At 37.8% G+C, this 26,993-nt stretch overlaps 1 protein-coding gene across 11 annotated transcripts in view; it reads left to right on the top strand.

Annotated features, from left to right (window-relative positions):
• ERC1 (ELKS/RAB6-interacting/CAST family member 1) overlaps window positions 1-26,993 on the top strand; it is a 287,154-nt gene that overhangs the window by 185,356 nt on the left and 74,805 nt on the right. For all 11 annotated transcript variants that reach the window (XM_061364024.1, XM_061364022.1, XM_061364019.1 and 8 more), the window contains one exon: window positions 5,210-5,370. In XM_061364024.1, coding sequence (XP_061220008.1) covers window positions 5,210-5,370 — 161 coding nt within the window. The remainder of the gene's footprint in view (window positions 1-5,209; window positions 5,371-26,993) is intronic.

The raw sequence follows: 26,993 nt of genomic DNA, 5'->3' as shown, positions 1-26,993 counted from the left end.
TGCTGAGGTGGTTTTGAAAATAAGATTTCTAGTGATTCATTTATACAGTGATGATGGAAAGTGAATTCTTTATGTTGGTATTTGTATTTGTATTCTCTAAAATTTCAGCATTTGTATTCTGCCTGAGACAATAATGAACAGCTACCCCGTAGTCCACGGTGAGTGTATGTATACTGAAAGGTATAGTTTCTTTCCTTCAATCAGAAGCATAAAAATATGTCGGTTTTCAGGCACATAATTAAACACTAAGCTGTGAGTTTCCCGTGTATCACTGAGCCTAAAGTATTGTATCTTCAGTTTAGCATGAGGGTTCTTAGATCAATAGTCAAGTCCCTTTGCCATGCCCATTGAGACTTTCAGTTATGGGCTGATGTGCAGTCTTTCATGCTTGATCAAACAGAAGGAAAGATCAAGGGAGGAAGAATAAGACTAACAGATACTTTGGACCATCTGGATGGTTGAAACTAGCTGAATAAGTGAAAAACCTCTTGAAGTTTAAGAAACCAAGTGCAAGGTCCTGTACCTCATTCAAGGCAATATATACCCATATCAGTACAGACGGAAGAATGGATTGAGAGCAGTCCTGTGGAGAAGCACTTGGGGATTTTTGTGATGAAAAACCAGACATGAGCTGGCAATGTGTGTTTGCAGCCCAGAAAGTCAATCATATCCTGTTAGTAACAGAGAGAAGTGCAAAGATTGTTAATCTAGACATGGGGAAAAGCCTTATCTAACGTTAAGTATTTTTTATATAGTGTACCAGTGATTTGCTATCCTTACTATTTAAACTAGTCCTATACATTCAAACTGTGAATGCCTTCATATACTGTTACCTGAGATGGAAAACTTTTCCTTTGCCGTGTCTGCAAAGGGTGTTCTTTCGCCTTTTCCTTGTTCTTGTTCCTGATACGCACATAGCATATAAACATGGATTGCATGGATTACCATTTCAGAACAGATCCCCTGCCCCTCCAAGTGTTTTTTTCAAGTGCATAACTTTTTGCTCTTTTTTTTTTTTCCATATTGATGGCTTTTTCCATTGCCTTTTTATGTTGGCACAGTAACACTATGGTGAATTACATCATATTAGCAGCATTCATGATGCATTTGTTGCTTGGATGATGCCAACAAACTTGCCCTGGTTCTATGAAAAGGTGCAAGCAGAAAATCAAGCTCCAAAACTGATTTCCTGAGAGGGAAGACGTTTTTTAATTCTCTGTGCAGTAGAAAAGTTCTCTTCAGGTGATCCTTTATCACTGAGGAAGAAGTTCACAGTGGGAAGAAAAAAAGTAGCTGCCATTACATTGTAATTTAAACACACTGAAGCATTTGAGGATCTTGAGGCTGCTTTAGTTAGCCTGTCTGTCTGGATTGATCTTTGGGCTCTAATTTTAAGAGGTAACCACTACCAACCATATCAGTTGATGTAGTCTTCTTCCTTGCCTGAAATATCTGCTGCGTCTCTGATATTTTCAGTAGTGCATTGGTTCTCCTCACATAAGAGGTGTGAATTTGAGCTTGTGATCCTAATAGTCAGTAATCTTTCCAAGAGCTAGTACAGAGGTTGGTAGGATCTCCATCCTCATGAATATTTTCCGTATTTAATCCCTTTCTCAGTTTTACTGACTTTGAGGAACTTGACTAAGGTCTTTGGAGGTCCTTGGTCTCACATTACCCAGTGGACTGGAAAGCATGCTGGAAACACGGCATACTTGGAGGTAATGTGTTACGTGTATGTCAGTGCAAAAGCCTGTTTGCTTATTTACAGTTACTTCAAAGGAGCCTGAAATTAGAGTTTGCAAAGCAAGGAGGTTAAGATAGTAGATAGCATAATGGAAAAGTCATTTTTTTGGTATTACATCCTTTCTGCTATTTCTTTACAAGCTGTCATTGATAGGGTAGATAAGCTTCTGTTGCATTGCTTTTTCTCTCCACCTTGCTTTCATTCTCTCTAAGGAGATGTAATACTATGTAAAAAAAAAATGTCCTATGTTGACATTTTCCTTTTCTGGTGCTGTGAATAGCATGCTAATCTAATTGACATAGTTTGCCCTTCTTCACATAGTTTGTCCAATCTCTCAGGAACGCTCTCCTCTAATGGAAACTTCATTCAGCTTCATATTCTTCCTTAAAGATAAGCTGTCACCTGGTCAGGTCACTTGAGGCCTGAAACCAATGAAAAAATAGTCTTCATTTAAGTTCTCTGCAGATACATCATGCTCAGAATACATAGAGACCTTTCAGGCCAGTCTACACAGAATTGAATCATGGGTAAGTCATAGATAGTCAAAGATATACTCTGCTTTATATAGTATCATTTGAGCAGAGAGAAAGGAGGAGCAAGACTACACTCTCTGCACCTTCTGAAATGGAAACTTTCTAGTTACAATTGATAGGGCAGAAGCTTATCTGTAGTTAAATTGAAAATGTCAACAGCATGTCTCTGGAAATGTCACAGAGTGCAAGAACTCTGGTTCTTGGCAAATACCTTTTCTTTATTATATAATTAGCTGCTTTCAGGACAAAAAAAGTCAAGGGTAGATTTGAACCTTTTTGTATAGGCTACATTGGATGTGCTTTGCAAGCAGTTTACTTCCAGTGAATATTCCTGAACTGTTTCTCACAGGACTGCTTACTGGGATATATACAGACAGGTCTGCACTAAGATTCATAAGCTGCCAAATAAAATGTTTTGTTTTGTAGAAGTTTAATTGAAATGGTCCCATAGAATATCTATAACTTGATGGATCTGAACAAGGAAGTCTTTGTTGTGAATACAATCATCACTATTTTGGTATATTTTTTTATTTAGCAAATCGCATGATAAATGGTACTCACAGGAGAGGATGGGAGGTAATAGCCATTCTGTAAACTAAGTTTTGGCACAGTTTAAAAGCTACTTGCATTCCAACCATTTTTTTATACACTGTTAAATCAGTTTTCTGTTAACCTGCAAAAATACAGAATATAACCTCGGAATTAAAAGAATTAGCAAGCTAACTGATGAGAAAAAAATTAAGTACCTGCAATAACCACTACTACAAAGTACTCCTGCAGAGTTAGACCTTGGCATCTAGCACCAGGACCCTTGGTCTAGATACTGGCCTCTAGCCTTGTTGTGTCTTTTTAAGAGCACAGAGTTGCCATGCTACAGATTTGCATCAAGTAAAACAGTCCATTAGTGTTAACAACACAAACCTTGATGACTGGGAATGGAATGAAGGATGTCCAAGATCTTTCAAACCTCATTATGGGAAAAACATTGCTTCAAAGATTGTTTTATCTTGGCAACAGACAGATTGACAGGGGCCGTTTTGATTGTTGCAGTTGACTGGGGTCTTCTTTATTTGAGGTTATTTTCTGTTACAAGGAGAGGCTTTTGTAGTTGGCGTGACTTTTCTTCTCCATTTAAAAAGGAAAATGTTTATGTAGGTCATTCTGATCCACCCAGAGGAAGTGAAAGCTGATAGAGTAGAAGCTGATACACTAATACACCTTCAATTCCCCAGCATGTTCTATTTTTGTCTTTCTAAGTTTTAGTTTCCATCCTTGTACTATTTTTGCTGTTTATTGTTTCTGCAGATTTTCTTTGTATTCTTTTCTAATATCTTTCTATATTTCATTTTATGGAGTTTTCTCTTTGCTTTAAAAAATGGCAGAGTTTCTGATCTTGTTTTCTTCACTAAACACTAGTAAGGCAGGAAAATTTTGGTTATTATGTGCATCCTAGCCAGTTTGGGCTATGTGACACTGAAATTCTCCTCCATCTGTTGGTTACCGGTTGAACTCTTGGGTACATTTTGAATAGCTTTTGATAACTACATATTTAAAATTTTCCTTAATTTGCTGGCCATAAGAAGAATACTGCTTGTCAGCTACATTTGAGTGGAAGCAGATAGGCTTTCCACAGTAAATACTGCACAATGTCTATGCTAGTTTTTTATAAAGTTGCTAATTCAGAATGGCAGTGTTTCTTGCTCTATCACTAGTTGAGGATGAAAACCAGTCTTGTTATCTGTGTTTGTCCTGAATCATTAGCTCTGCCTTTAGGAGTACAGGATTTATTCAAGCAAGGGGTGGTATGTTCCATGCCTTGCATCTCCAACACCTCTATAGTGATTGCTGTGTCGAACTCCCTTTGTGAAAACATATAAATAAAAATTGAGCTTAATATAATTTCAGTAATTCACTTCCAGGATGGAGCATAACTTGACTGTTAAGCAGGGATATAAATGGCATGCAGTGCTCTGTCATCGTACTAAACTGATACAAATTTTTGACCGTGTGCACCAGTAGCATCTGAGTTTCTCCCGTTCAAAGCACATTGTAAAATTGTTTATGAACACTTGGTTGTGATAGAAAAAGAAGATCCATCAAGCATTATTGTAAAACTATTAAAAGAATAACCAGAGGCTTTTGTATGTTACATGTTGGTATACTTGAGCCTTTTGTGGCTTTGCATGATAATTAGTGATAAAATTTAGCTGAGGCAGAACCTGCTTCAAGTGCAAAATAAAATAAGACTATGTTAATCTGTGTAATATATATGCTAGAATTTACAATCATGTGAATTCTGAACCCTTACCATGTGTAAAAGGTATGAGCATTGTTCTGCTGGCCTTGTGTGCCATCAGCAACTCTTTGAATGTCTTTTATGTTGCTGTATCACAAAACATGCATATAAGCATTGTTCAGCAGATATGTTGAGGGAAGTAGCCTTACTTACATCTTCATGGGAACCAAATACTCTCCTTGTTTCAGAAACTGTCTTCATTTTTAAAGTGCATATGTAGTTTCTTTTTAGGCATAATTTCCAGAGAAAGTTTTCTATTATTCTGCTATATTGTCAGTGTATTCCATTTAATACCTAGCATTTTTGTGGGCTAATTTTAATATATACAGAACATCTGTTTACCCTTGTGGTACATTTTCTAAAATAGAAATACTGAAGAGTTGAAGAGTTGTAATTTGGTACCGTAATGGTAACGTTCCAGTGACCAGACTGTTAATTCAGAGACTGATGTTGCTTCAGTCAAGTGTAGACATTCTGTCCACAGCAGTAGATGATAGTTCCAGTCTACAGAACCGTTACGCAGTGTACATGCACTGGTAGTCTTTGTGCTCCAATTTAGTTGTGACATTCAGTGAGTTCCAGCTGATCACATTACACTGTTTTTCTCTACTCCTGTCTTCCCAAAAAACGTTTTAGGTAGAAGAGCTGATGATGGCCATGGAGAAGGTGAAGCAGGAGCTGGAGTCTATGAAAGCAAAATTATCCTCTACGCAACAGTCTTTGGCTGAGAAGGAAACCCACTTGACCAACCTACGAGCTGAAAGAAGGAAACATTTGGAAGAAGTTCTGGAAATGAAGTAAGTGTTTCTTTTCATTATTTGTAGGCAGGTTTTACTGATAGCTCTGAATTCTCCTCTGATCGCTGGTGTTCTAAAGACAGCCACTGCATGAATATGTCTCTATAGACAGCATCTATGTGTGTAATCAGTTGAACTTTCAGAAGTGACTTCTGACCAGGGATTATCTACCTGACTTTCACACTTCTGATGCAGATCAAAAACATTTCTTCCTTCTAATTGTGTGCAGTAGACTACTATTATTTGCACAATAGCATGATCAGAGATCCTAAACAGTTATTGGAACTCAGATATTTTGTGTGTCTTATGAATGTGCCATCTTGCTTTGAGTAGCTGATAATTTACTATAAGGTAAGACACAAGTGTAACAAATGACAAAAAAGAAAGGGAAGAGATAATGTCAGGTGGTTGTAATGCTGAAATCAGACTGCAGATATCTGGTTGGACTTCTCTCATCATCTTTACATCAGGAAGCGTGAATAAAACCAAGCTTTGAGAAGTGGGAAGAAATGAGGAATTAGAGTTCCAAGGCTTAAATCCTTCCTAATTTGTGACTGCGCATTACAGATAAATAGTTATCCTTAGTTTAGGGAAACATGAATCTATTTAGTGCAATGATGGATAGTGCTGCCAGCAGTTCATTAGAAACACTTTCAGTTGTTTAGCCAGCCCTGAAGAGAAGGAACATTTTTATTGGCAGGACCAGCAATGGTTCCTCCACTGTGGTTTTGTGAACCATTATTTATTTATTTAACTTTTCTGCACTGGTCTCTTTCCTTTTCTTTTTCTTTTCTTTTCTTTACTTTTTTTTTTTTTTCTTAATGAAAGGATAGAAAAACAGCTGTTACAGAATGGAAAGAGAGATGGCTTAGATCTTGAAACTTTAACTTAGGAGTGCTTGTATAAAGCGGGCCAAGCCTCCCCAGCTTTATTCAGCTACAACAGTCTGATCTAGACCTGGCGTAAGGACGTTGGAAGACTGAAGTACTTAGAAGCCACACTTTTTATTTTTAATAAAAATTTTATTGAGCTATAAATTTGACTGCCTTGAGAGTTGGTGTGTTGGGGGATGGGAAGAATAGCTCTTAAGGTGATGTGGGAATCCAAAACAACTGGGGATATATCCCATATCCAGTCACTTGGCAGAACTTTCTTTTGCCAAACTGCTCTGCCAAACCTTCTCATTAAAATATACACGTAGTGTACAGTATATCCTGAAATTAATTTGGAGTTGTGTAGCTCTAGAGCCTTTAATGTAACTACTCTCTTTTTCGAAGTGATGACCTCTCTTAGCTAAGTAAGTTATTGTTGGAAAGCTGTTGTACTGAAATGTAGTATCAGGACTGCATAAACTGGTAGATCCATTGTACCTCAGGAGGAAGAAGAACACTGGAGAGAATGGTAATGCTGTCAGCGCATGGAGAGAAAGATGGGAAAAGCATTATGTTTGTATAGTTAACTAGCTAAGCATGTTTTAGTCATAGCTGGTCTGTCTTAAAGTTCTATAAAGCTGCCAAAGGCATCCAGACTTTAAAAACTCATCCTCACCATGAGGTTCTGTTGCAAACAAGTCTCTGCTGAGGACTCCCAGTCAATTAAATATCTTGTATTTATATACAGAAATTCCTGTATATTCTTTGTTTCTTTACTTTCCCAGCCTATTTCTTTCATGAAAAGCACTCCTGTCATCTGTCTTCTAGTTTTGCAAAAAGTTTCTAATGTTGTTAAAATGTTTTAACTGAAAAATAAGAGTAATTGAACAAGTGATCAATTTTGTGAAGCAGTTAGCTAGTTTTGGTATCCTTAATGGAAACAATAGCTGTTGCGTGGATACTGTTCAAAGATACAGTAGAGCTGTATTGTTTCCCAAGTTTTAGGGCATGCTTCACTGGGAAAAGTTAGAGGTACTCAAAAGCAGTACTGATTAAATTTGAGATTTGATAGAGGTGCAAGTTTAACAGCCTGGGCCCTGCAGTCAGCTAAATGGGGCAGGGGAGCATAAAAGAAAAATAGCTTAAGAGATGCTGCTTTAGGAGATTCTAGATATGGACTGAAAGAAAGTGTTAAAGCAACAAGAAGACTCCAGAAAGTTACCTCTGGGTTTTAATAGGAAGTTGTTAGATATTATGGTAGTGAAAATATATATTTAAAATACTGTTTCTTAGAGTAGAACTTGTGTTTACTACTGACTCTGTAACTCCGAGATCATTTCACACTCCTTAGGGAATACTGTGGCACTAGAATAACCCAAGTGTGAATTATTCCAAGGAAGAAATTTCACTCCTTAAAGAAATACTATGTATTTTGAAGCCCTCTTCCTTTAAGTCTAATATTTTCATTTTCTTAAAAAAACAAAAAACGAACAAAAACAGACAAACAAAAAACAAACAAACAAAAAAACCCTGTGTTGCAAATAATTGTAAGAGAGGTAGATAATGGTCTCTCTATTTACATCACCAGCCCTGATCTACTGTAAAAAAATACCAGTGAACTGCTAGGATTTTTGTTTTGTTATGTTTTCTTTAAGAAGTTCTAATGTTTCCATCATTCACAGCAAATCTTTTAAATTAGGCAGGAATAAAGTGCTGTCTACAGAGAAATCTCTGTTCTTTGTCCCATAAAAACCTGCTTAGGCTCAGCTGAGTTATAAACTGTTGAAAATCACCGGTTTTCCTTTCCTTTTTTTTTCTCCTGGTGTTGTCAGCAGATTTTGGCAGTGTGTGAAAATAACCGAGCACAAACAGTCTAATCTGGGGCCGAGCTCCAAAACTGTAGCAGCGGACACTGCTTACAGGGAAGGGGAACAGACACTGTGTCTGCATGTAGAGAAGAGATTGGTTTGGTTTTTTGGTTGCTTTTTTTTTCATTAGGCAGGCCTTTTTTTATGGTCAGAAGGTTCTTCCTAGTCATCTGCTTTGCGGTTGAAAAGTCCCAGTTGGAGCATTTCTCAATCTGTTCTTTCAGACCTGGAAAACTGTCCAACAGCCCTTTCCTGAATTATGTCTTCTCTTGCTAATTGCAATTGCTGCTAGCCCTATAATTCAAGGGATGCAGACTTACATAATGTAGTTGGCGCTTCAGAGTTGAATCCTTCATCCTGCTGGCACACAAAGAAAAGATTATTGCTTGTCCGAGAATAATTTACTATCCTCTTTCTTCTTTAAAAAATAATCAAGGCTATTGGAGACAAATGAATTGTTATACTAGAATGTAACTTATGTTTCAAAATCAAGCTGTCAAAAAATGTTCTTTGATTTCTTATGTGGCTTTACATGAATGGTCTTTTGAATGTTTATCATTGTAGTCTCTAATTACATGAGTACATCCCACATACAGTGTTCTGTTTGATACAGAGTGTAGGTGGTGATCAGAGACGAACCAGGCCTGTGTAGCTTAGTGAAGCTGTTTATTGTATTCCTTCTTTGTTTCATCTTGGCCTTGGAAAGCCTGCTGGGAGCTACATGAAGGCTACTGTTAGAAATAAGATGCCAGCCTAGGCAGTGCTATGCAAGAAGACTGTTCATCCTTATCTCTGCTATAGTTTTTCTACATGATATGCAGGTGACTTAAAAATATTTGATAGACGGTTGATAAGTGCATGTGTTCATTTTCTGGCTGTCAGATAAGAAAAATCACACACACACAAACATTCACAAGTGAAAATGAAGTCAGTGGAAGCTAAGGTTATTTATCTTTTGAAAAATTCATCCTCTCAGCAGTAAAGCAGTATTGTCTGGAGGTATGAGTATAAGCTTGAAACTGAAAGTAGTCCAAAAGAAACTGATTAATTGCCACATAGTTTATTTGCCAAAAAAGTAATTTCAGTTGCTCCTAAATGAGGTGTGAAGTCATTTCAAATGCAGCAAACAGTTTAACCAAACAAAAATATTTCAGGCAATGTGTATCCACGGTGAACAAACCAAAAAAAAAAAAAAATAATTAATGTGCATCCAATGATAACTTGTCAGCTGATCAGAAATGGTCTTCTTGGAAATTAAAGGGCTTAGGGTTTTCTTTTTCATTAGAGGAAATTACAGTTTATGCCTATGGTTTGTCAGAAGGATGTGTATGTTCTACATGTATAAACAGTTGTCTCTGTAGTTTGAAATCACTTTGTATTTGTTGTCATTGCTATTAAGCAATAATATGTATCATCTGCAAGGTGTAGTTTTCTAGGCCCAGCACAAACTCTGCATCATACTGAATTGGACTATAAGGCCTGTGGGCCACCTGGTATATCAGGCTACTATGCGATTGCAGCATGGTACCAAAGCATCTCCTATAATTACTTTGTGTGAAATTAAATAAGCTAAATTCCCACAGGGGGCACTCCATGTCTGTAGGATTTACTGCCTGGGGCAGAGCTGAACAAGTGCATCTGCACCAGTCCCATTTTTAGCTCTGTAAGTTAAGGGTGTTTTTCCTTTAAAATGTCTTTTTCTGGGTGCACAGTGAAAATGAATGCAACAGGATCTTGTTACCACTGTTTTGTCCTTTTTAATTATCAAATGTAAAATACGCGATTATATATGTTTATTTTAATTACATGCGGTTAGATTTTGACATTTAAGTTGTAAAAAGTCCAGTTGCAGTAGACTGAAATGTGAAAAATTATCTATTTGTAATTACTGAACAGTACAGACATTACGTTTAAATAATTGGAAATGAATTGACCTTGGAAGTGCTGCTAATCTTGAAATGAATCACGCAGATTCCAATAGGAAAGCTGAAATATAGCGTATAGATATATTGTGTGTCTTTTAAGGCTAAAGGTTATTGAAAGGCCAGATTTTTTTTAACTCCATAGCCCTCCTTACTGTAATATCAGGCTTTCCATAAATGTAATTGTAGATCTTGGTTACTTTCAAATTTGATGGCTTCTGCTATTATTTGTTAATTCAGGTGGAATCTTGAGAGAAAACATAATCTCTTTTGTGCTTTTTTTCTCTTGGCAATTAAGGAATGAAGCCTGCTCTCCTTTCTGTCCTCCTGCGTTATCAATGAGCCTTTGAGTGCTCTGAGACACTCAGTGTTGTGGCAGCATTAGAGGCAAACTGCTACTTCCTTTGCAGTGGAACTGAAGCTAGATGTCCTGAATCATAGAATTAAGCAGAAAAGCTTAACATTCATTTATGGGCAGCAGTACAAAATGGGTTGGTCAAATGATTCACGCAGGTGAAAGAGCTATTAAACTCAAATCTCAAACTTTCACAGAAAAATAAATTGCAAAGCAAAGAAGTGAACCTTTAGCAAAGCCTACATAAATAAGGATCCCCATATGGGCACACACAAAGTTAGTTTACTGTGGTTTACTCTGTTTTTTTAAGTATTGGGGAGTTCTGTTTGTCTTTTGTAACTGGCTTGTTTTGACATTTCACCTGCCTTGAAAGTTTTTCTTCTATGGCTTTCTCAGATACTAAAATCCTGGCACGGTATGTCACAGTCCTGTTCTATCTTGTGATAAAAACTCCATATCTCATTTTATCTTGAATTCTATGGTCCCTGAGAACAGTCTTGCAGAGAGAAAGTACTATACTATCTTAATGAGCCATGTCAGGCCTGGAAGCAAGACCAACTGCTGAAAAAGTACACCAGGTGGTGTTAAAGGGGTTTGTTCTACTCAGTAATTTCTAAGACTATAAAGGTTGTAGGGAAGAGTTGGGAAAAGGAGGTCCAGTCACTGACTTTCTGAGAATGTAGCTACACTGTGCTCTTGTTTCCATGCCTTTCCACAGGAGATGTTTGTTTTCTTCTGGATGTGTTTTTCAGGGACTGGGTTTAGCGTACGTGATCCCTTCGGTAGTTTTTGGAACACAGTTCTTTAGATGGTGAAAGGAAATTAAATCTCTTTCAAGTGAGAATGTGAAAAATATAACATATATCCTCAGTGTTAAGAATGCACAGGTTTTGTGATGTTTTTCTTTTCTATTAATAGGTTACACGCATTCTTACAGAAATTACCATGAAAGATCTTATAAGTAGAGATCTTGGCATACATACAATTTTTTTAGGCTTGCACAATCCTAGTAGAAATGAATGAATACCCTTCTTGTCCCTTTTCAGTTTGCTAGTTCATTATTACAAATATACTTAGGGAGCAGGTGTAGCACAAGAAAATTTCTACTAAGTCATTGGTGCCCTGTGTTCTTTAATGCCCAACGGGCGTTTCTTTGGGAAAAGTTTGGTTTGACCATAACCTGCATACAGATCGTGTTATCTAAAACAAAAACAAGAGTTATGCTTTTCTCTAGAAATAATTATTTAGCTAACCCAATGTTAAACTGGTAGAGGAATGGAGGGAGCAATGATTTTATTTTGACCAGCATACAGAACAGATTGCTTGTAAGATAGCTCTAAAGAGCCTTCTGCTAGCTATTTCTGTCTACCTTTTCCAGGACAAAACACTCTTCTTCTACTACTAAATTAAATACGTTTAGACGTTACGTCAGAAGTAAAGGTTTATCTGTTATCTATAATTTTCCCTTGGGTGTGTGAATCCTCCACAACATTTATTTCTAGAACAACACTGACAAAAATTGATTTCCAGGTCTTCAGCGTACCTTTCATATTGCTTCTATATACTTCTATACACAACTAACATAAATAAGACTATGATTTTTGTTTTAAAATATGCAGGAGTGTTTTGGCTTGGGGTTGGTAGCAATAATACATTTCTTATGCTAGCTATTTCAGCTGCATCACTGATTCCTGTCGCCATCCCTAATCCAGCTATAAGATTCTGAGGCTTCCAAGGGTGTTACTGAGCTAAACCAAATCAGGCACTTTTTATTTTCTGTTAAAGTCAAAATAACCATGAGTTCCTTAGGGTGCTTTTTCCTCTTTTATAAACGTGCACTGTAAATAGTGATGCATATAAATCAAGTCTGTGAGCACTACATATTTCATTAAATACGGACAAGTTGTGGGTTAATAGAAGTTCCAAGTGAAAATATTATGGTATCTCATTGCATATATTGTAGGTTTAATGTAGTGTGAACAATAGTAGCTTTGAGCCATTGTAAATCCCATCCGGACATCGTCAACATAGTTCAAAATACAAGGAGGGAAATCTCCAAGGTTAGATGTTCTCATATGGCACTGTGCATATACGAGTCATTCTTTTACTGTTTTTAAAATAACAGTGCAGCTTCGCGGGGTGTAGGTCTTAACTAAGGCAAAGTCTAACTTCAGACTGTTTTTGGAGTTCAGCAGAAATTCCTTTTTTGGAAGTCAGGTCGATTTGCTTTAATTACAGAAGTAACCTCTAAAGCAAGTAATTGCTTCCCTACAATCCTGGAGGACAAGAAGTGTGAGTTGCATAAGAAAAATTGGAGAAATGAGTCAAGGTGTTAGCAGTCCCTGCAATCTTCATCTTGATACTGTATAGGAATATTCAGTATATCTTTCTGTGTTCTCCCTTCCCAAACTATACTTTTGGGTTCTTTTAGGCAAAATCAATCTGCAAGTCTGTGGAATTTTTGAGAAAGCTCCATAGGGAGAGGATTTGGGAGTTGTTGGTTTTTCTGGTGGTATCTTGTGTGCGGGACATGTGACTACATGTAACAGGAGTTAAAAACATAGAAATTGACCAGAACTGTTCATTTAGAAGTCCTAGCAAATTACACTAAGCATGATAAAAGTGTCTTTCTTTAAGGTGTTATCTGTCATTGATATTGAGTCGCTTCTCCCCAGTCCAATATCAAGTGGAACAGTTTATGCAGATTATAGGATAAAGAGAACTATCCCAATACTAGGAGCTAGTGTGTATAACATTGTAGGGAAGACTGAAAAATTATGTGACAGAATGTCATATTTGATATTCTCTAAAGCCCCCTTCATAGCTCTTCCTCATGCACTAACTAGATATGGCTATAGCTTTCTGTAAATCTATAGTTATATTTCAGTCCGCTAGCATTCACAGCTTTATATCAAGAAAACATTGAATACTAAAGGATCACACTGGTTTATTTCTACCCTGTAATCAAGGAATTAAGCTTTGCATATGAGGTTAAACTAAATGATGGAACTGGTGTTTGCTGTACAGTGTAAGAATCATCTATTTAAAACGTTTAATTTCAGGAATAAAGATTTAAGGCCACCAGTACTATTTTGTACGACCTTGAATGTCCAAGTCTTCATTTTTATAAAAACATAGATCCTTTCTACATCCTCATTGTTTCTTTATGCCATGTCTATACCTAAAGTTGAGTATTCTTATCTTACCCCTTTATGTTGTAACTGGAGAGAAGCAATCTGTTCTCTTCTGCTGAACTGATCTTTGGATTTTTCTTGCTTGCTAGATTCCCATTGTTAATGAGAGCTTTGGTTTGGACTTTGAAAAACTAGATGAATTTAGCCAGGAGATGTTAATCTAAAACAAAAACAAATACATTTTTGCCTTGCCTTGAAAAATGTGAAGCTGGCTTTGGACCATGATTTCATAGGTTTTGTGACAAATGAGGCACGAAACAAATTGGCAAGCCCACAATGTCCGAAGTACAGTGGTACAGTGTGCTCTCTAATTCCCAGCCTTAAAGATCTCAGCAAAGGCCGCAAATTAAACAAGTTGAAATTAATCAACTCTACAATCAAAATAAAATTATTAAGGCTTTCATTTACTAGAAAGGAGCAGTTGTGAAAGACGCACTGGAGCAAGTTCTTTTGTGCAATAAGGGAAAATCAACAGCAAGGTGTCGAACAGAAAAATGAAACCCTGCAGGTGAAGCTTTGTCTTCAAAGCCAAAAGAAACCAGCACTTAGGCAGAAATGCAAGTAAACTGTTGGAGAATGGAAAAGGTGTTTGGTGCTGAGCTGCAGAGTGTGTCAACGTTGCATTTGGCCCAAACAGAAAAGGCCCGTGGACTAGAGGTATGCACTCTAGTCATGCGCAGCCCCTTCAAGCAACCTCTCACCAAGGCTTCACTCCAGCGGTCTCAACTGCTGTAGCTTTCGCGTCTTTTACAACGTGAAGCATGGGAATAGCATTCTGTGTGGGAAGTTGAAAAGTACAGTCCTTTTTGCCCTCCTTTTGTGGAGATAGAGTGCTCCAGATGGCTTTGTGATATGTGCAGATACATTTTCATTATCTCTAGTACATTATTTATACAAATACTGCATTTCTTGTTCCATTTTATGGACAAATATGTTCTCAATGCAACTTAAATACAATTAAGTGTAAGAAGTTATTCTTTTGTTACCTTTTTTGAAACAGAATTTGTATACCTTTAATGGAAATAGTTTTGGAGGGACAGAAGGTACACTGGGCACTTATATGGCTTTAGTCTCAGTGATACGAATAACAGAAAAGCTCTTGTTTCATTTTATGTTTTCAACTGATAAAAAGGCAGTGTGGAACTAAGATGTAACTAGTGTAGTAAGTTAAGCTTTATTCACACCAATGAGTCCTAATAATGAAATACATGGGTTTTAGTGTACACCTGCCTTAGCCCAACTGCTAATACACTTTTTCCTGGTGCAGAAACTCATGTGTGCGCAGTGTGCATGCATCACTTATGTTTTGTTTGACCTGCCTAGAGTATTGGCCATTTTTATTTTATAAATAAGTGTAGTTAATTTTCTGTAGTTAATTTTCTGATAAGCTCTATAAGCTTCTTAGCAGATCAGTGGTTTAATGATAAATTAATATATTTGCAAAGTAGGGATGCTTGCTTGTGTAAGAACTGTCGAGTTATAGTTTGAGGCATGGAATAAAACCCTCAACTCTTATTTCACAGTTGCTCTACCCCCTGTTCCCACTGCCGAGTGATTTTTGAAGCACTTGTACATAAATCAACAGACAATCAACAGGAAATGCCTGCTTGGAAAAGATGGAAAATTTGACTCCTTATGACCAAAAGTACAGATTTGCAGTTAAACTTTCATCCCCATTCCATATACTGATATGGCTGGTCTGCAACATGCATTGTGATGGACAAAATAGACTTGTTTTTCTGCTTTTTTCTAATCCCAATGATATCCTACAAGTCTTAGAAAAAATGTTTTAAAAATATTAACTGAAGGAACACATGCATAAAAAAAAATAATCACATTCCTCTCTGCAATTCAGGCACTGCACATATTTCTAGTTTATGTCTTAACTATGTGTTTTGATTTGAGGTTAGAGTTAGGACAGTCTAGTGGAAGTATTTCATTACCTAACTTCTCAGCTTTTCCAGCTGAACTTGGTGGCAGTCTGCTGGGACTTGGAAGTGCACACTACACCTTTAATCATAGAATGGTTTGGATTGGAAGGGACCTTAAAGCTCATCTGGTTTCCAAACCCCTGCCATAGGCAGAGATATCCTCCACTAGACCAGGTTGCTCCAAGTCCCATCCAAGCTGGCTTTGAACACTTGCAGGGATGGGGCATGCACAGCTTTTCTGGGCAAACTGTGTCAGTGTATCGCTGCCCTTACAGTGTAGAATTTTGTCCTTGTGTCCAGTCTAAACTTACCTTTATTTCAGTTTAATGAACTAGAGGAGTTTGCTGATCAAAATAGGATATAATAACCTGTCTTCACACACCCTTAAAATGCTAGGAATAGATTTTTATTTTTTTTTAATTATTCAGCCTTCTGTAATTTCAATTCATGCTGTGGCATTCAGTTCTCATTATTATACTTTACCTTATGTAGCGCTTTCCATTTGTGAATGTAAAAGCTGTTAAAAGTGCCATGTTAATTCTCAAAATACTCCTCTGAAGTAAGTATTGATCTTATTTAGGAATAAGGGACACAGCACAGAAAAAATTTAAATGTCATGAAAAGATCATCTGGGTTGCTTGTAGCAAAGTGACTTCTAGACCATGCTCAAGTTTACTGTATCTTGCACTCCAATATAAGATCTCATTTCTGAGTAAATGAGACTTTTTTTCCCCCACAAATAACCATTTATATTCCAGTGCAGATGAATACAGGACAGTTGCTAAAGTGTTGCTTAAAGGGCAATATCAAAATTAGTTTTCTTGTTCGCAGTAGAAAATTATTTTGATCAGGGAAGACACCTGGAGATACGCAGCTAGGTTCTTTCACATCTTCTCTGTTCCTCAAGTCTTCACTTGCTTTTTGTTCGGTTGGCCTTCAGAACCTTGTTCTCTGCCTGCCAGTGACCATTTCTAACTCATGTTTGACTCTAAGAAATGTTCTTCAAGACTTCCACAATTCTACATACAAGATACACATCAGATAGGAAAGGGGCTCATTTCTAGATCTGAGACACGTATTGTTCACTTAGTTGTTGATTCTAAAGAGAACAGCACTGCATTGCCTGAATCCAGGACTGTTTCCATTTCAGATGCAATACATGGGTTGCATCAATCTCTCCTGGGTTCAGGAAGCTGGTTTCAGTTAGGCCCTTAGGTAAACAGGAGGTATTGTTTGCATGATGCAGGGCAAGATGTTAACTGACTTTCCATTCTCTTCTGTATTATCTTGCTCCTTACAGCAGGATTTCATATACATGTCGAAAAAGTACAAGAGAAGCCGTGGTTATGCAAGACTTGTGAGGTTAAAAAGTAGCCTGCTTGAGAGAAGGATGATTAAGCTGGGTCGATGCACCTAACAATTCATGCCATATGTTGATCTGTATTCTGAGCCACCACTTCGGAATTTTTCCCAGGCTTAGACTTTGGATTGACAAATGTGCTATCATTTTGTTAGTACTCTCTGATTTTTTTTCTTCTTTATCTTTTCTTTTTCATAAAGAAGGTACTACAGAATGGCAAGGCTGAAATCTAGTTGTTCTAAATTCATAGATTTTCCTAGGTGTGCACTTTTACCTTAGCCGAGTCACTTTCTAAAGTTTCCAAGCTTTAAAACAAATACACAACTACTTTCTCTTGTATATTTTTCTCATAACTCAGTGAAGGTTTTCTTTAAGCCTTTAAGTACGTAAAACTATTTGAGGTGCCAGAGCACTGTAATACTGTTTCTTTATTTTTGTCTTCTGCAACAGGTCAAGGAAAACAAAATCATACAGAGAATCTTAAACAAAATAAAATGTTTCTCTTTGAATATTATAATTATCCATGTTCTCCACATAGTTGCTCATATGTTGCTGAAATATATAAATATGAAAATAAACAGAAGTGTTGCTCTTGATGCTATGATTCGGTAAAATCCCTTTTAAGAAGTATTTAAACTTCATATGCAATTTCTGATTTTATATTATTCTTTGAATGACACAGTGCTCTGCAGTGTACAAGCAAGGACTGAAAATACATTCTCAGGAGCATGAGGAGTTGTGTTCCCACTGCACAGAAGGCTGAGGTCCTAACTCATCCAGTCCTGCTTCCCTCTTCCAGATCCTCCTTTACCCTGTATCTAGAACTCACAAAACTCTGCTGAACTAATTCAGCACGCTAGCCTAGAAATAAAACATTTTCATTTTCCTGAAGTTAGTTTCCTGCTGGCTTAGTACATTGAAATGGCAATCCATAAGTCTCAGACAATACAATGCAAGGCTTGAAACTTACGTCTTGTGTCCTGGGAAAGAAAGGACTGTGACGGCAAGCTGTTAGATTAGCTTGAACTGCAACTTCAGTTACAAAACCAAAAGCAAAGGTTGCATGAAGCAAATACCTTCTGGTCTTCGTCCATAGCTTGTGGAATATGATGAGACCCTTGTGATCAGATCTCAGTATTTAATAATCTTTTCCTGCTTCATAATCACTTTCTTGACTGCTTTTTCCTCTGCAGTAGAAGGTCTGTCCTACTCTTGACCTGATAGTCTTGCTGTCTGTGGCCAACTGCCTTTCTTATCAGCAGAATATTGGAGATGGAATGATGTTTTCTGCTAAGGATCTAAGCTGCTACAGTTCCGTCCCTCTGTCATTGCACATCTGTCAATCATTCCTTGTTCTGAGTTGAGTGGGTTGATTAGACTGATTAAAGTAGGTGTCTGGATTGAGAGGGTTAAAGAGCATCCATCTGTTCTGGATTTACTGCTGCTTCAGTGGAGGCGGGAAAGCCAGGAATTAGTGAGTGGCTTAGTCCTTTCTCACTGCTGGCAGCTGACAGGAGCACTGATGAGGTGATAATGAACTAAAAAGTCTGCCCTGTTGGCTGGGTGGGAAAGGGACCCAGACAGTGGGCAAGTCTCACCCCCATTCTTGCCAAGATTTTCACGTTTTAATAGAATCCATCTAAAGCAAAATTAACAGGTATACTTTGCTGGACGAATTTCAGTAATATAACTTATCACTGGCGGAAACAAAAGAAATATGTATCATGTTACTTACAGCATGGCAGTTCTGTAGGGTTCAGGCACCAGAGAGCCCAATCATTAGGAGCAACGTCAGAAACAAGGTTTATAAAATGCGAAGTAAAATGTAGTCTTTTAAAATACTGTCCGATGTTCCACAGAAGATAACTCTTCCATTTTAGTTTCCTACTTCTGGTGACACTTATTAACATTTCACAACTCTAACAATCTTAAAAGTATTCCATTCAGGATTTGCAGGTACATCCTACAGGCATTGTTTTGTGTTTTTCCTCATTGCTTTAGGTGCTCCAAAGTGTTATTTTTCTTACTTCTTAAGCCTCATGTCTTTCATCAGAACATATTCCAGATTCCCTGTAACCTCACAATACTTTACTTTTGACACAAGTCCAGCAAATGCCAAGCATGAGTGTTTATTATATGTACATACTAACACAGTATGGATATACTAGCGTATCAAGGTGTAAGGAGCACTAGAAGCTGGTCGGGTAGCTGAGGAATACAATGTAGGCACTCAGTGGGCTTCTTAGATTAACATATGGTGTTCTTTTCAACTTGTTGCTGACAGATTTAATAAAGGTTCAAGATTTTTCAGGCCTTTAATTTGTAAAGAGTCTATGGAGAGTATGAACATGAAATCTCTTCATAGGAGTTTGTCTTTTTCTTACAAAACAATGCTAAGTTTTGCAAGCTGGGTTTGAAGCTCTTTATGCTGTACTCCAAGTGTTTGGAAAGCAACTTCATTCATAGAGGGTAAACGTCTCTGACCTTTATGCAGAACATCGAGGGGGTTGCTTACAGGGAAGATCATGACCCTGAGTCTCCGGTGGCTGTTGATTGAAACCTTGTGTTTCAAGAAATAAATGTTTAAAAACACTTCCTTATAAGACCTGGGCTGCATACACAGACTTTTTTATAGCATTTTAACTATTTTGCTAAAAGGTGTTTCTTCCCCTACCCCCCTTCTGGTCCTGACAGAAAGGGCTAACTCAGCACAATCATTAGCAGGAGCCTTAGACTGAATGTAATTTTGTCATTATAAATAAGACTTAAATTGATACAGCTTCTTTTCCTAAGCCCATAGGCCCAGACTGTCACTGCATAAGTATGTCTCTGTGACTCTAACAACGTCTGCATTCATGGGGTTGTGAATGTCAATTGCAGTGATACGTTTTGTAGGTACAAACCAGCCCAAAAAGGAAAAATTGGTAACATCAACCTTGAGAAAAGACAACAACTCTAATGGGTGGGATTGGATATGAGGGATGTTGAGAAACATGCAAAAACCTCATAAAAACTTCATTTGCTTGTTTAATTGTTATCAGTCAGGCAAATTGAAGCAAGTATTTTCATACAGTTGATTTGATGTCTCTGTATACCCCTCCATTCTCAGAAATAAATTCAGGAATTTCAGAAATTCTTACTACATCAGCTTAATTCACACAGACCTTTAGCAATGACAGGAAAACATGGGGATGCAAATAGTCCTGCTTATACAATCACATCAATTAATCAATTAAGATTAAATCCGTCCTTTCTTAATTGATGAACTGTTCTGCTTCGTTAGCTGTACCAGTGTACATCATATGGTACACAGGGCCCCAATAACTTTCATTGCTACCGAAGGAATGCTTCTTTTCATGATGCTTCATTTGTAACAGGAATGTGATTCAGAAGAGGAAGTAATTATTTTTAACCTGATATATTTGGAAGAGGTTGCAACGAGTTATCATGGAGTGTTATTTATGACTAGCAAAACCCAGTTGCTTTTTTGCACACATTATGGTTGTAGTTTGTAGTTTTCAGATTCATTAAAATTAATATATTTGTTCACTCATACTTTTATTTTGGAGGGGCATGGTATTTGTTCAAAAGCTACCCCATTTAGGATAAAATGAGATGTGGTTGGTAACTGCCTGCTAATGAATTTTAAAAAGTAGCCTGTTCCCTACTCCTTACAACCCGTTCTCAAGAGTCTCCCTAAAGTAAAGCCAGCAATGGGTTGAGTGGAGTTCCTAAAAATCTTCTAGCTGTATCATCTTTAGATGTTCCTTTTCTTGTAATAGAATAGACGGAAGGTTATGAAATGGAATTCTTGAATCTGTCACAGGAAGGGGCTTTGTTTTTTTGTGTTGTTTTGTTTGTTTTTTTTAACCAGATAAGTTTTGTCAGAATTTCTCTCAAAATAATTCAGAGCAACAGATTCAAACACTCTTGTCTGAACATAATTAAAATCTGTTCTGTAATTACATAGTACGCACATATTACTGCTGGTTTATTTTGTATTATGACCATTCACTCATTTGGGATATGTGCCTATTATTCATGTCTAAAATATAAGCCATTTTGATACAGAGAACACAGAAGAATTTTTTGACATAGAAAAACAGTTATTTGTGTACACTTCAGAATGATGCTGATGTCCTCTTGATCACATCATCTTTGTAAGTCTTGTCTTCTCTTCCTTTCTGTACAAGATCTGTGGGGAATCAGACTAGAAATGGGAGCCACTGCATAAAAAATCAAGTCATCTTCAGATTCGTTCTGTGCAAGACTTGGGCATAAAGCTTTATCTTTCATCTAATTTCTCTTTCGATTTTCAATATTTTGTGTGTTTATAGTTTCCAGGTAAGGTCTTCTAACTCTTGAAGGAATTAGAGGAGCAACATATTATCTGCACAGAAATAATTTTTCATTCCTTTTTTTTTTTTCATTCATTTTTCTCCTTCCCCTCCCGCTTTTTTTTGTTGCCTCCACTCACAAGTCAGGGTGTGTCAGAGTTGCTGATTCTGCCCAGCAACCATTCTCATCTGATCTAGCTTCTTGCTACTGCTCCATGAATGTTTCTCTCCATTTGGAAGATGGTCTTCAGAAACCAAGTGGCTGCTTGTCCACAGGAAGTGTGTGAAGTGTGAAAGCATGTTTCATGGCATTGTGTAGAGCTAAAGAGAAGCACTTCAGCCTGGGAAACATTTCCTATTGAAGAAGGCTATACAGAAATTTCTTTGCTTCTTACAGGTCTTTATTAATGTTGTTGCCATTGTGATTAAGTTTCTTGGTATTGCTGATCATAGTGATGGCATAGAGCCAAAATCACTGTTGTTTGTGGCTGAGTAGGAAAATAAGACAGCATGAAAATGGGGTTTTGGAAAAAAAGAAAAGAAAGAAAAAGAACACTACTTAAGGCTGAAAAATTGTTGTATCTTTGTATCAGAAATTAAGTTAATTTTCAACAGCATAATTTACAGTATATTTCATGGCATAGGTGCTGGGTGAGGCAGCATTTAAAGAATAACATTTCCTAGCTGAATATGTAGAGTGGGTAAAAAAGTAAACTGTCTGAGCTCAGTTCCTTGCTGCAGTTCATTTCTTCTTGGGAGTTCTATTTAGGAGAGCAGGTGCCTCCAATCTTTCCTACTGGCTCAACTCCATCTTGATTAATACAACCCAATTTTCTTTCTGTGCCAGGATGCATAGTGACAATTATTTCTTCTCTTCACATACTGTGATACCCGTGATTGCAATGTGCCTCTTCTTAAAAACACTGATCATTTTCTCCTCCAACCAGAAAGGTTAAACAAGTTCACTTCTGAGCTAGAAGCTTCATAGCTAAAACTTTACATGCAGCTTCGAAAGCTACCTCTGGAATGTGAATGTGCAGGCTTACTTCCAAAGAGCCTTTACCTTCTCGTGTTAAAAGTACGTTTCTTAAGCTAGTGTTTGAACAAAAATAAATGTCTATGGTGGGTTAGTTTTGGCCAATGGCCAAACTCCAACCCAGTTGCTTGCTCACTCCCCCTCCTCAACATAACAGGGGGAGAAAATAGGATGAGAAGGATCATGTGTTGTGATAAAGATAAGGAGATTGCTTACTGTCTACTATCACAGGCAAAACAAACTTGGGGAATATTAATTACTTGCCAATTAAAATAGGTTTGGGTAGTGAGAAACAAAGTCAAACAATAGAACAACACCTTTCCTCCCCCATTTACCATGCTCAATTTCACTCCCTCATTCCAGACACCTCTACAACTCTGAGCAGTACAGAGATGAATGGGATGGGTATCATCAGTCCATAGTTTCTCTTTGCCACTCCTTCCCACTCACACTTTTCCCTTGTTCCAGCATGTCCTTCCTGCAGTCCTTTGGCAAAAAGGGGCTGCAGTCCTTTGGCAAAAATCTGCTCCAGCACGGCCCTCAGAGGACTGCAGTGGATGTCTGCTTCAGCATGGGCCGTCCAAGGGCTGCAGCAGATACTTTCTTCGGCACCTGGAGCACCTCCTCCCCCCTTCTTCTTCTCTGACCTTGGTGTTCCCACTGTGTTTCTCACTCTCTTTCTCACACACCCCCTTCCTCTGCCTGTGTGGTGGGTTTTGCCCTTTCTAAACTATGTTTTCCCAGAGGTCCCACCAACTTGGCTGAGGGGCACAGCTGTGCCCAGCAATGGGTCCATTGGAGCCATCAGGAACTGGCTGTCTCCAGCACAAGGCAGCCCAGCCTCTTCTCGCAGAGACACCTACAGTCTCCCTGCTGCCAACACCTTGCCATGAACACCCAACAGTGTCAAATGGTTCTTTAGATTTTATTCATAAGGGAAGTTATGACAGTATAACAATGCTTACTAATGCAGTACTGTGCCACTTGCTGAGTGAAAAATAATGTTTTCTTCATGGGAGGAAGTGATTTATCTATCATGTTGGGCTTTAACTCTTGCACAGATATAGACAAGGCTCCTTGTACAGAAGGACAGGGCTACTGTGAGGAGGCTGTACTCCTCCAAGTGGAGGACTGAAGTGAACATGAGCATTGTCTGTTTTCAGCTCATGGATCTTTCTCGTGAGCTAACAGTGCATTTCACTGCAGTAGAATTGGACTTTACTCACTGCAGCTAGAGGTCAGTTTAAAACATGTAAAAGCACTTCTTTGTGCAGCAGTTAATGAGGCTTTGTGGCCACAGAGTGCTTAGAGACAGTGTCCTGACAGCAAGATCAAACGTGGCTTAAACACGTTCATGGACAATAGGTCAATAAATAGGTATTAGAATGAGATTAGGCAAGGATCTGTTCTATAAGATCCTTAATACTATAGTTCTCAATGTTGCCAGAACGTGAGGTGAATAGATCAATAGGCTATGGTATAGGTTGATACAGTAGAACTGAAAAAGTGGATCCAAGAGAAACGCATGACAATGAGGTCTGAAAACTTGCAATTACAGAAAGTGTCCTGGAGGACAGTAAGGGAATTGTAAAAAATTAAGAAGCATACCCAGATTAACTAATGCCAATATAAAGAATGCGAGAAATCTAAAGAGAAATACAGCAAACAAGAAGAGAACCAGAGATACAGGCAATGAGGGAAGGTTAGTCTAAACAGACTCAAACAAGTAGCAGGAACTGAATACTAGTCAGAACAATAGTTTCAGACTGTGAAAGAAAAGTTCTTGTTACCAAATGTGAAGTTAACAAATAGAAAGAGACCAAATTCACGGGAAAGCTGGAGTAGATCCCTGTAGATACTGAAATTAAGGAGACAAATTGAGCCTAAATAAATTCGGTGTCAGTGGCATAGTTAAAGGAAGATGTTGGGGAAATCATGGGGGTTTTTGCTTTAAAAGACAAACAGCAGAATTCTGTTTCTCCCATAGGTGGGTGTTGTATAACACTAAAAATTCTGCAGATCTTTTTGTCATATGGCTTTAATCCTGTTTCTCTTAAGAATGACTCTTTCTATTATGCTTCTGTATATTATCAAGTGTCAAAGTAGATCACATGGAGGGGAGTTGAGATCGCTTCAGTTACCCTGATCGTTAGTAAAAACAGCAAGACTTGATTGGAGGAAGCAGATCTGGAGTTTCTTCAGAAGTGCCTACAAGTAGTTTGTAAGCAGTTTGATCATACAGTGATTCTTTTTAACCTAAAAATTATGTTTGCTTTAGGTTGTCCTATAATAGAAATATCTATCTGATTCCCTTTTGCTACAATTACAATCACTGTTTTCATTTCTCCTTATTGTAACTTTATCTTGCTTACCTCAGATTTTTCCATCAATTTCAGGAAATAGGAGCCTGACATGGTAATGCTTGTGAGTGAAGCCTGGTCCTTGGCATCCTGATGTTTGAACTTTATGGATTAGAACTGTTGACTCACAGCAATCAGGTTCGCTCTTGTTGTGTCTGACAGGGAACAGAGGGGTCTAAGCCAAAACCAGAGCCCCCAGAGTAAGGGCATTAGTCCTGTCTTTTCCAAAGTGAATGGTTTCCCTTCTAAACAGACTCTGGAAAGAAGCTTAGTAATTCCTTAGGGAGGCAAGTTATAAAACTTGAGATGCAGATATTTAAATCCTATGAGCCAGCCAGCAGTAGTGGAATTGGCCGTCAGAACTTGTAAAAATCTCGACCAATCTCTTTTATTGTCTTGCGGCTGCAGCAATAAGGCATCTCAGCTATTGCAGGGTGAGCTTTCCCCACCATATCCTGTTTGCTACTGTTTATATGTACACAAAAAGGTAATCTGAATTATATCTAAAAGAAGCATCCCTAGGGTGGGAAAGGTTATCACAGAGGTCTTTTCATCAGCTGAAGTGTAAGAACGCAAGAATTTATATTCATTATAGTAGAGGGGCTACAGAATTGACTGGAGCCCAGCCCTGGATTTATTTAATTTTAGCACTGAAACTCAGTGGTGCTGCAGGAGGTATTTCAGATTCTTGTATACAATATTTTGAGCTGTGTAGTTTTTACTAGAAGTTGTCAAATGTATGGAGAAATTGCCATTTGTATGCAAGTTAAGAGTTCTGAAGCGGTTTGGAAGTGTTACCTCTCCGATTGTATATGAAAATATATACATATACATGTATATATACAGGTATATGAATGTAGATTATTCAGGGAACTTCATAAGAAAAATTCTCCTATGTGCTGTTCCCCGTGTTGTGTATGATGCTACCACAACTTGCAGTATAGTGTGACTAACTAGAAATATCTTTCCTAATCATAAACCAAAACTATGAAAGAACAGTTCTGAATTGCAAACCTCTCAGTCTTGTGCATCAAGAAAAGCTTTTTCCATTCAGGCTATGGGCCCCAGTCTGGTTTTAGTTAGAATTCTGTTGTCTTAGACAGCAGACTGGAAGTCTTTTCTGGAAGTCTTCTGATAGCCATAGTGGGTTGAAGAGGAAATTGTACTGCATTTAGAAGTGATTATATGCTATGGTTGTCTGTGATGCCAAAGGGTTGAACTTGGTGAACTTACTAAAATAGGACTAGACAGAAAAATCGATATGGGTGGCAGCCATTTAAATGATAAGACATTAATTCCATCATTTATATAGTCCATTTTATGCACCAACTTGTAATTTAGACAAAGGGTACCCATAGAGAGCCACATGAAGTGTCTCTTACTTGTTTCTTTTGAAATACACAAAAATCATGAGTACAGTAGCTTCTTAACATGTAACATAAGGTCTTGATCTCATTAACATTCTGTCAGCATTATATAAATGTATTGCTGGAAGGCTGTATGTCCTTAGGTCCTATGTCAGTAAAGGAATCAGTTGTAGATTTTCAATTTCAGATTTAGGATCATAGAATAGTTTGGGTACGAAAGGACCTAAAGATCATCTAGTTCCAACCCCGTGACATGGGCAGGGACACCTCACGCTAGACCATGTCACCCAAGGCTCTGTCCAACCTGGCCTTGAACATATTGTTATTATCATTGATTATGAAACTGCAAACGATGCTGCCCTCGTAACTTTGATTTTGGAACTTTATATAAAAGGAGACAGAATTATAAGTTTTCATTAGTGTGGTTGCCTTTTGATTCAGAAAGAAATGTTTGCATTCTGTTTACCTGGTATAAGCTTTTTTAACAACATAAAGATTATAAGCGCACCATCAAAAGAACAAAAAAATAAAATGTCATTTAAAATAGTGTAATATGAAGTGAGGACTCTGGTTGAGTATTGCCAGTAAAGATTCTCAGTTTTGTATTTCCTTCTGCATAGGAAATAAGAATACATTATATAGCCTGGTTACTCCAGTAGCTGTCCTACAGTGTGGGTTTGAACTTTCCAAAACTGAAAATTTCACAATTCCTGGACACTGTTATAAAAAGCAGATTGCTGTAGATAAGGTGGTCACTGCCATGTCCTGTTTCTGTCATCATTCAGATCTCACATGCTGTAAAAAAAAAGTGGATACAATCATGTGTAAATGCCTGTTTTGGACGTGTAGCCTCAGGAGCACTTGTGGGCTGTGGATCCCACTTTTACAGAGAGATCGTCCCATGGCAATAGTTTTAATTCCTAAAAGTAGGAACAAAGTCAGTCCTGTCACTCCCCTGTTCATGAAAGCATTCTTCTGTTTTGTTGCCCAACGTTAATTCCTCTGAGAGGAGCATGACTTT

The sequence above is a fragment of the Neopsephotus bourkii genome, unplaced genomic scaffold, assembly GCF_033783945.1.
Source record: "Neopsephotus bourkii isolate Nb327-2 ecotype Australia unplaced genomic scaffold, CSIRO-AGI_Nbou_v1 NB_1183, whole genome shotgun sequence".
Taxonomy (NCBI): domain Eukaryota; kingdom Metazoa; phylum Chordata; class Aves; order Psittaciformes; family Psittacidae; genus Neopsephotus; species Neopsephotus bourkii.
This window is presented reverse-complemented; position numbering and strand designations above follow the sequence as displayed.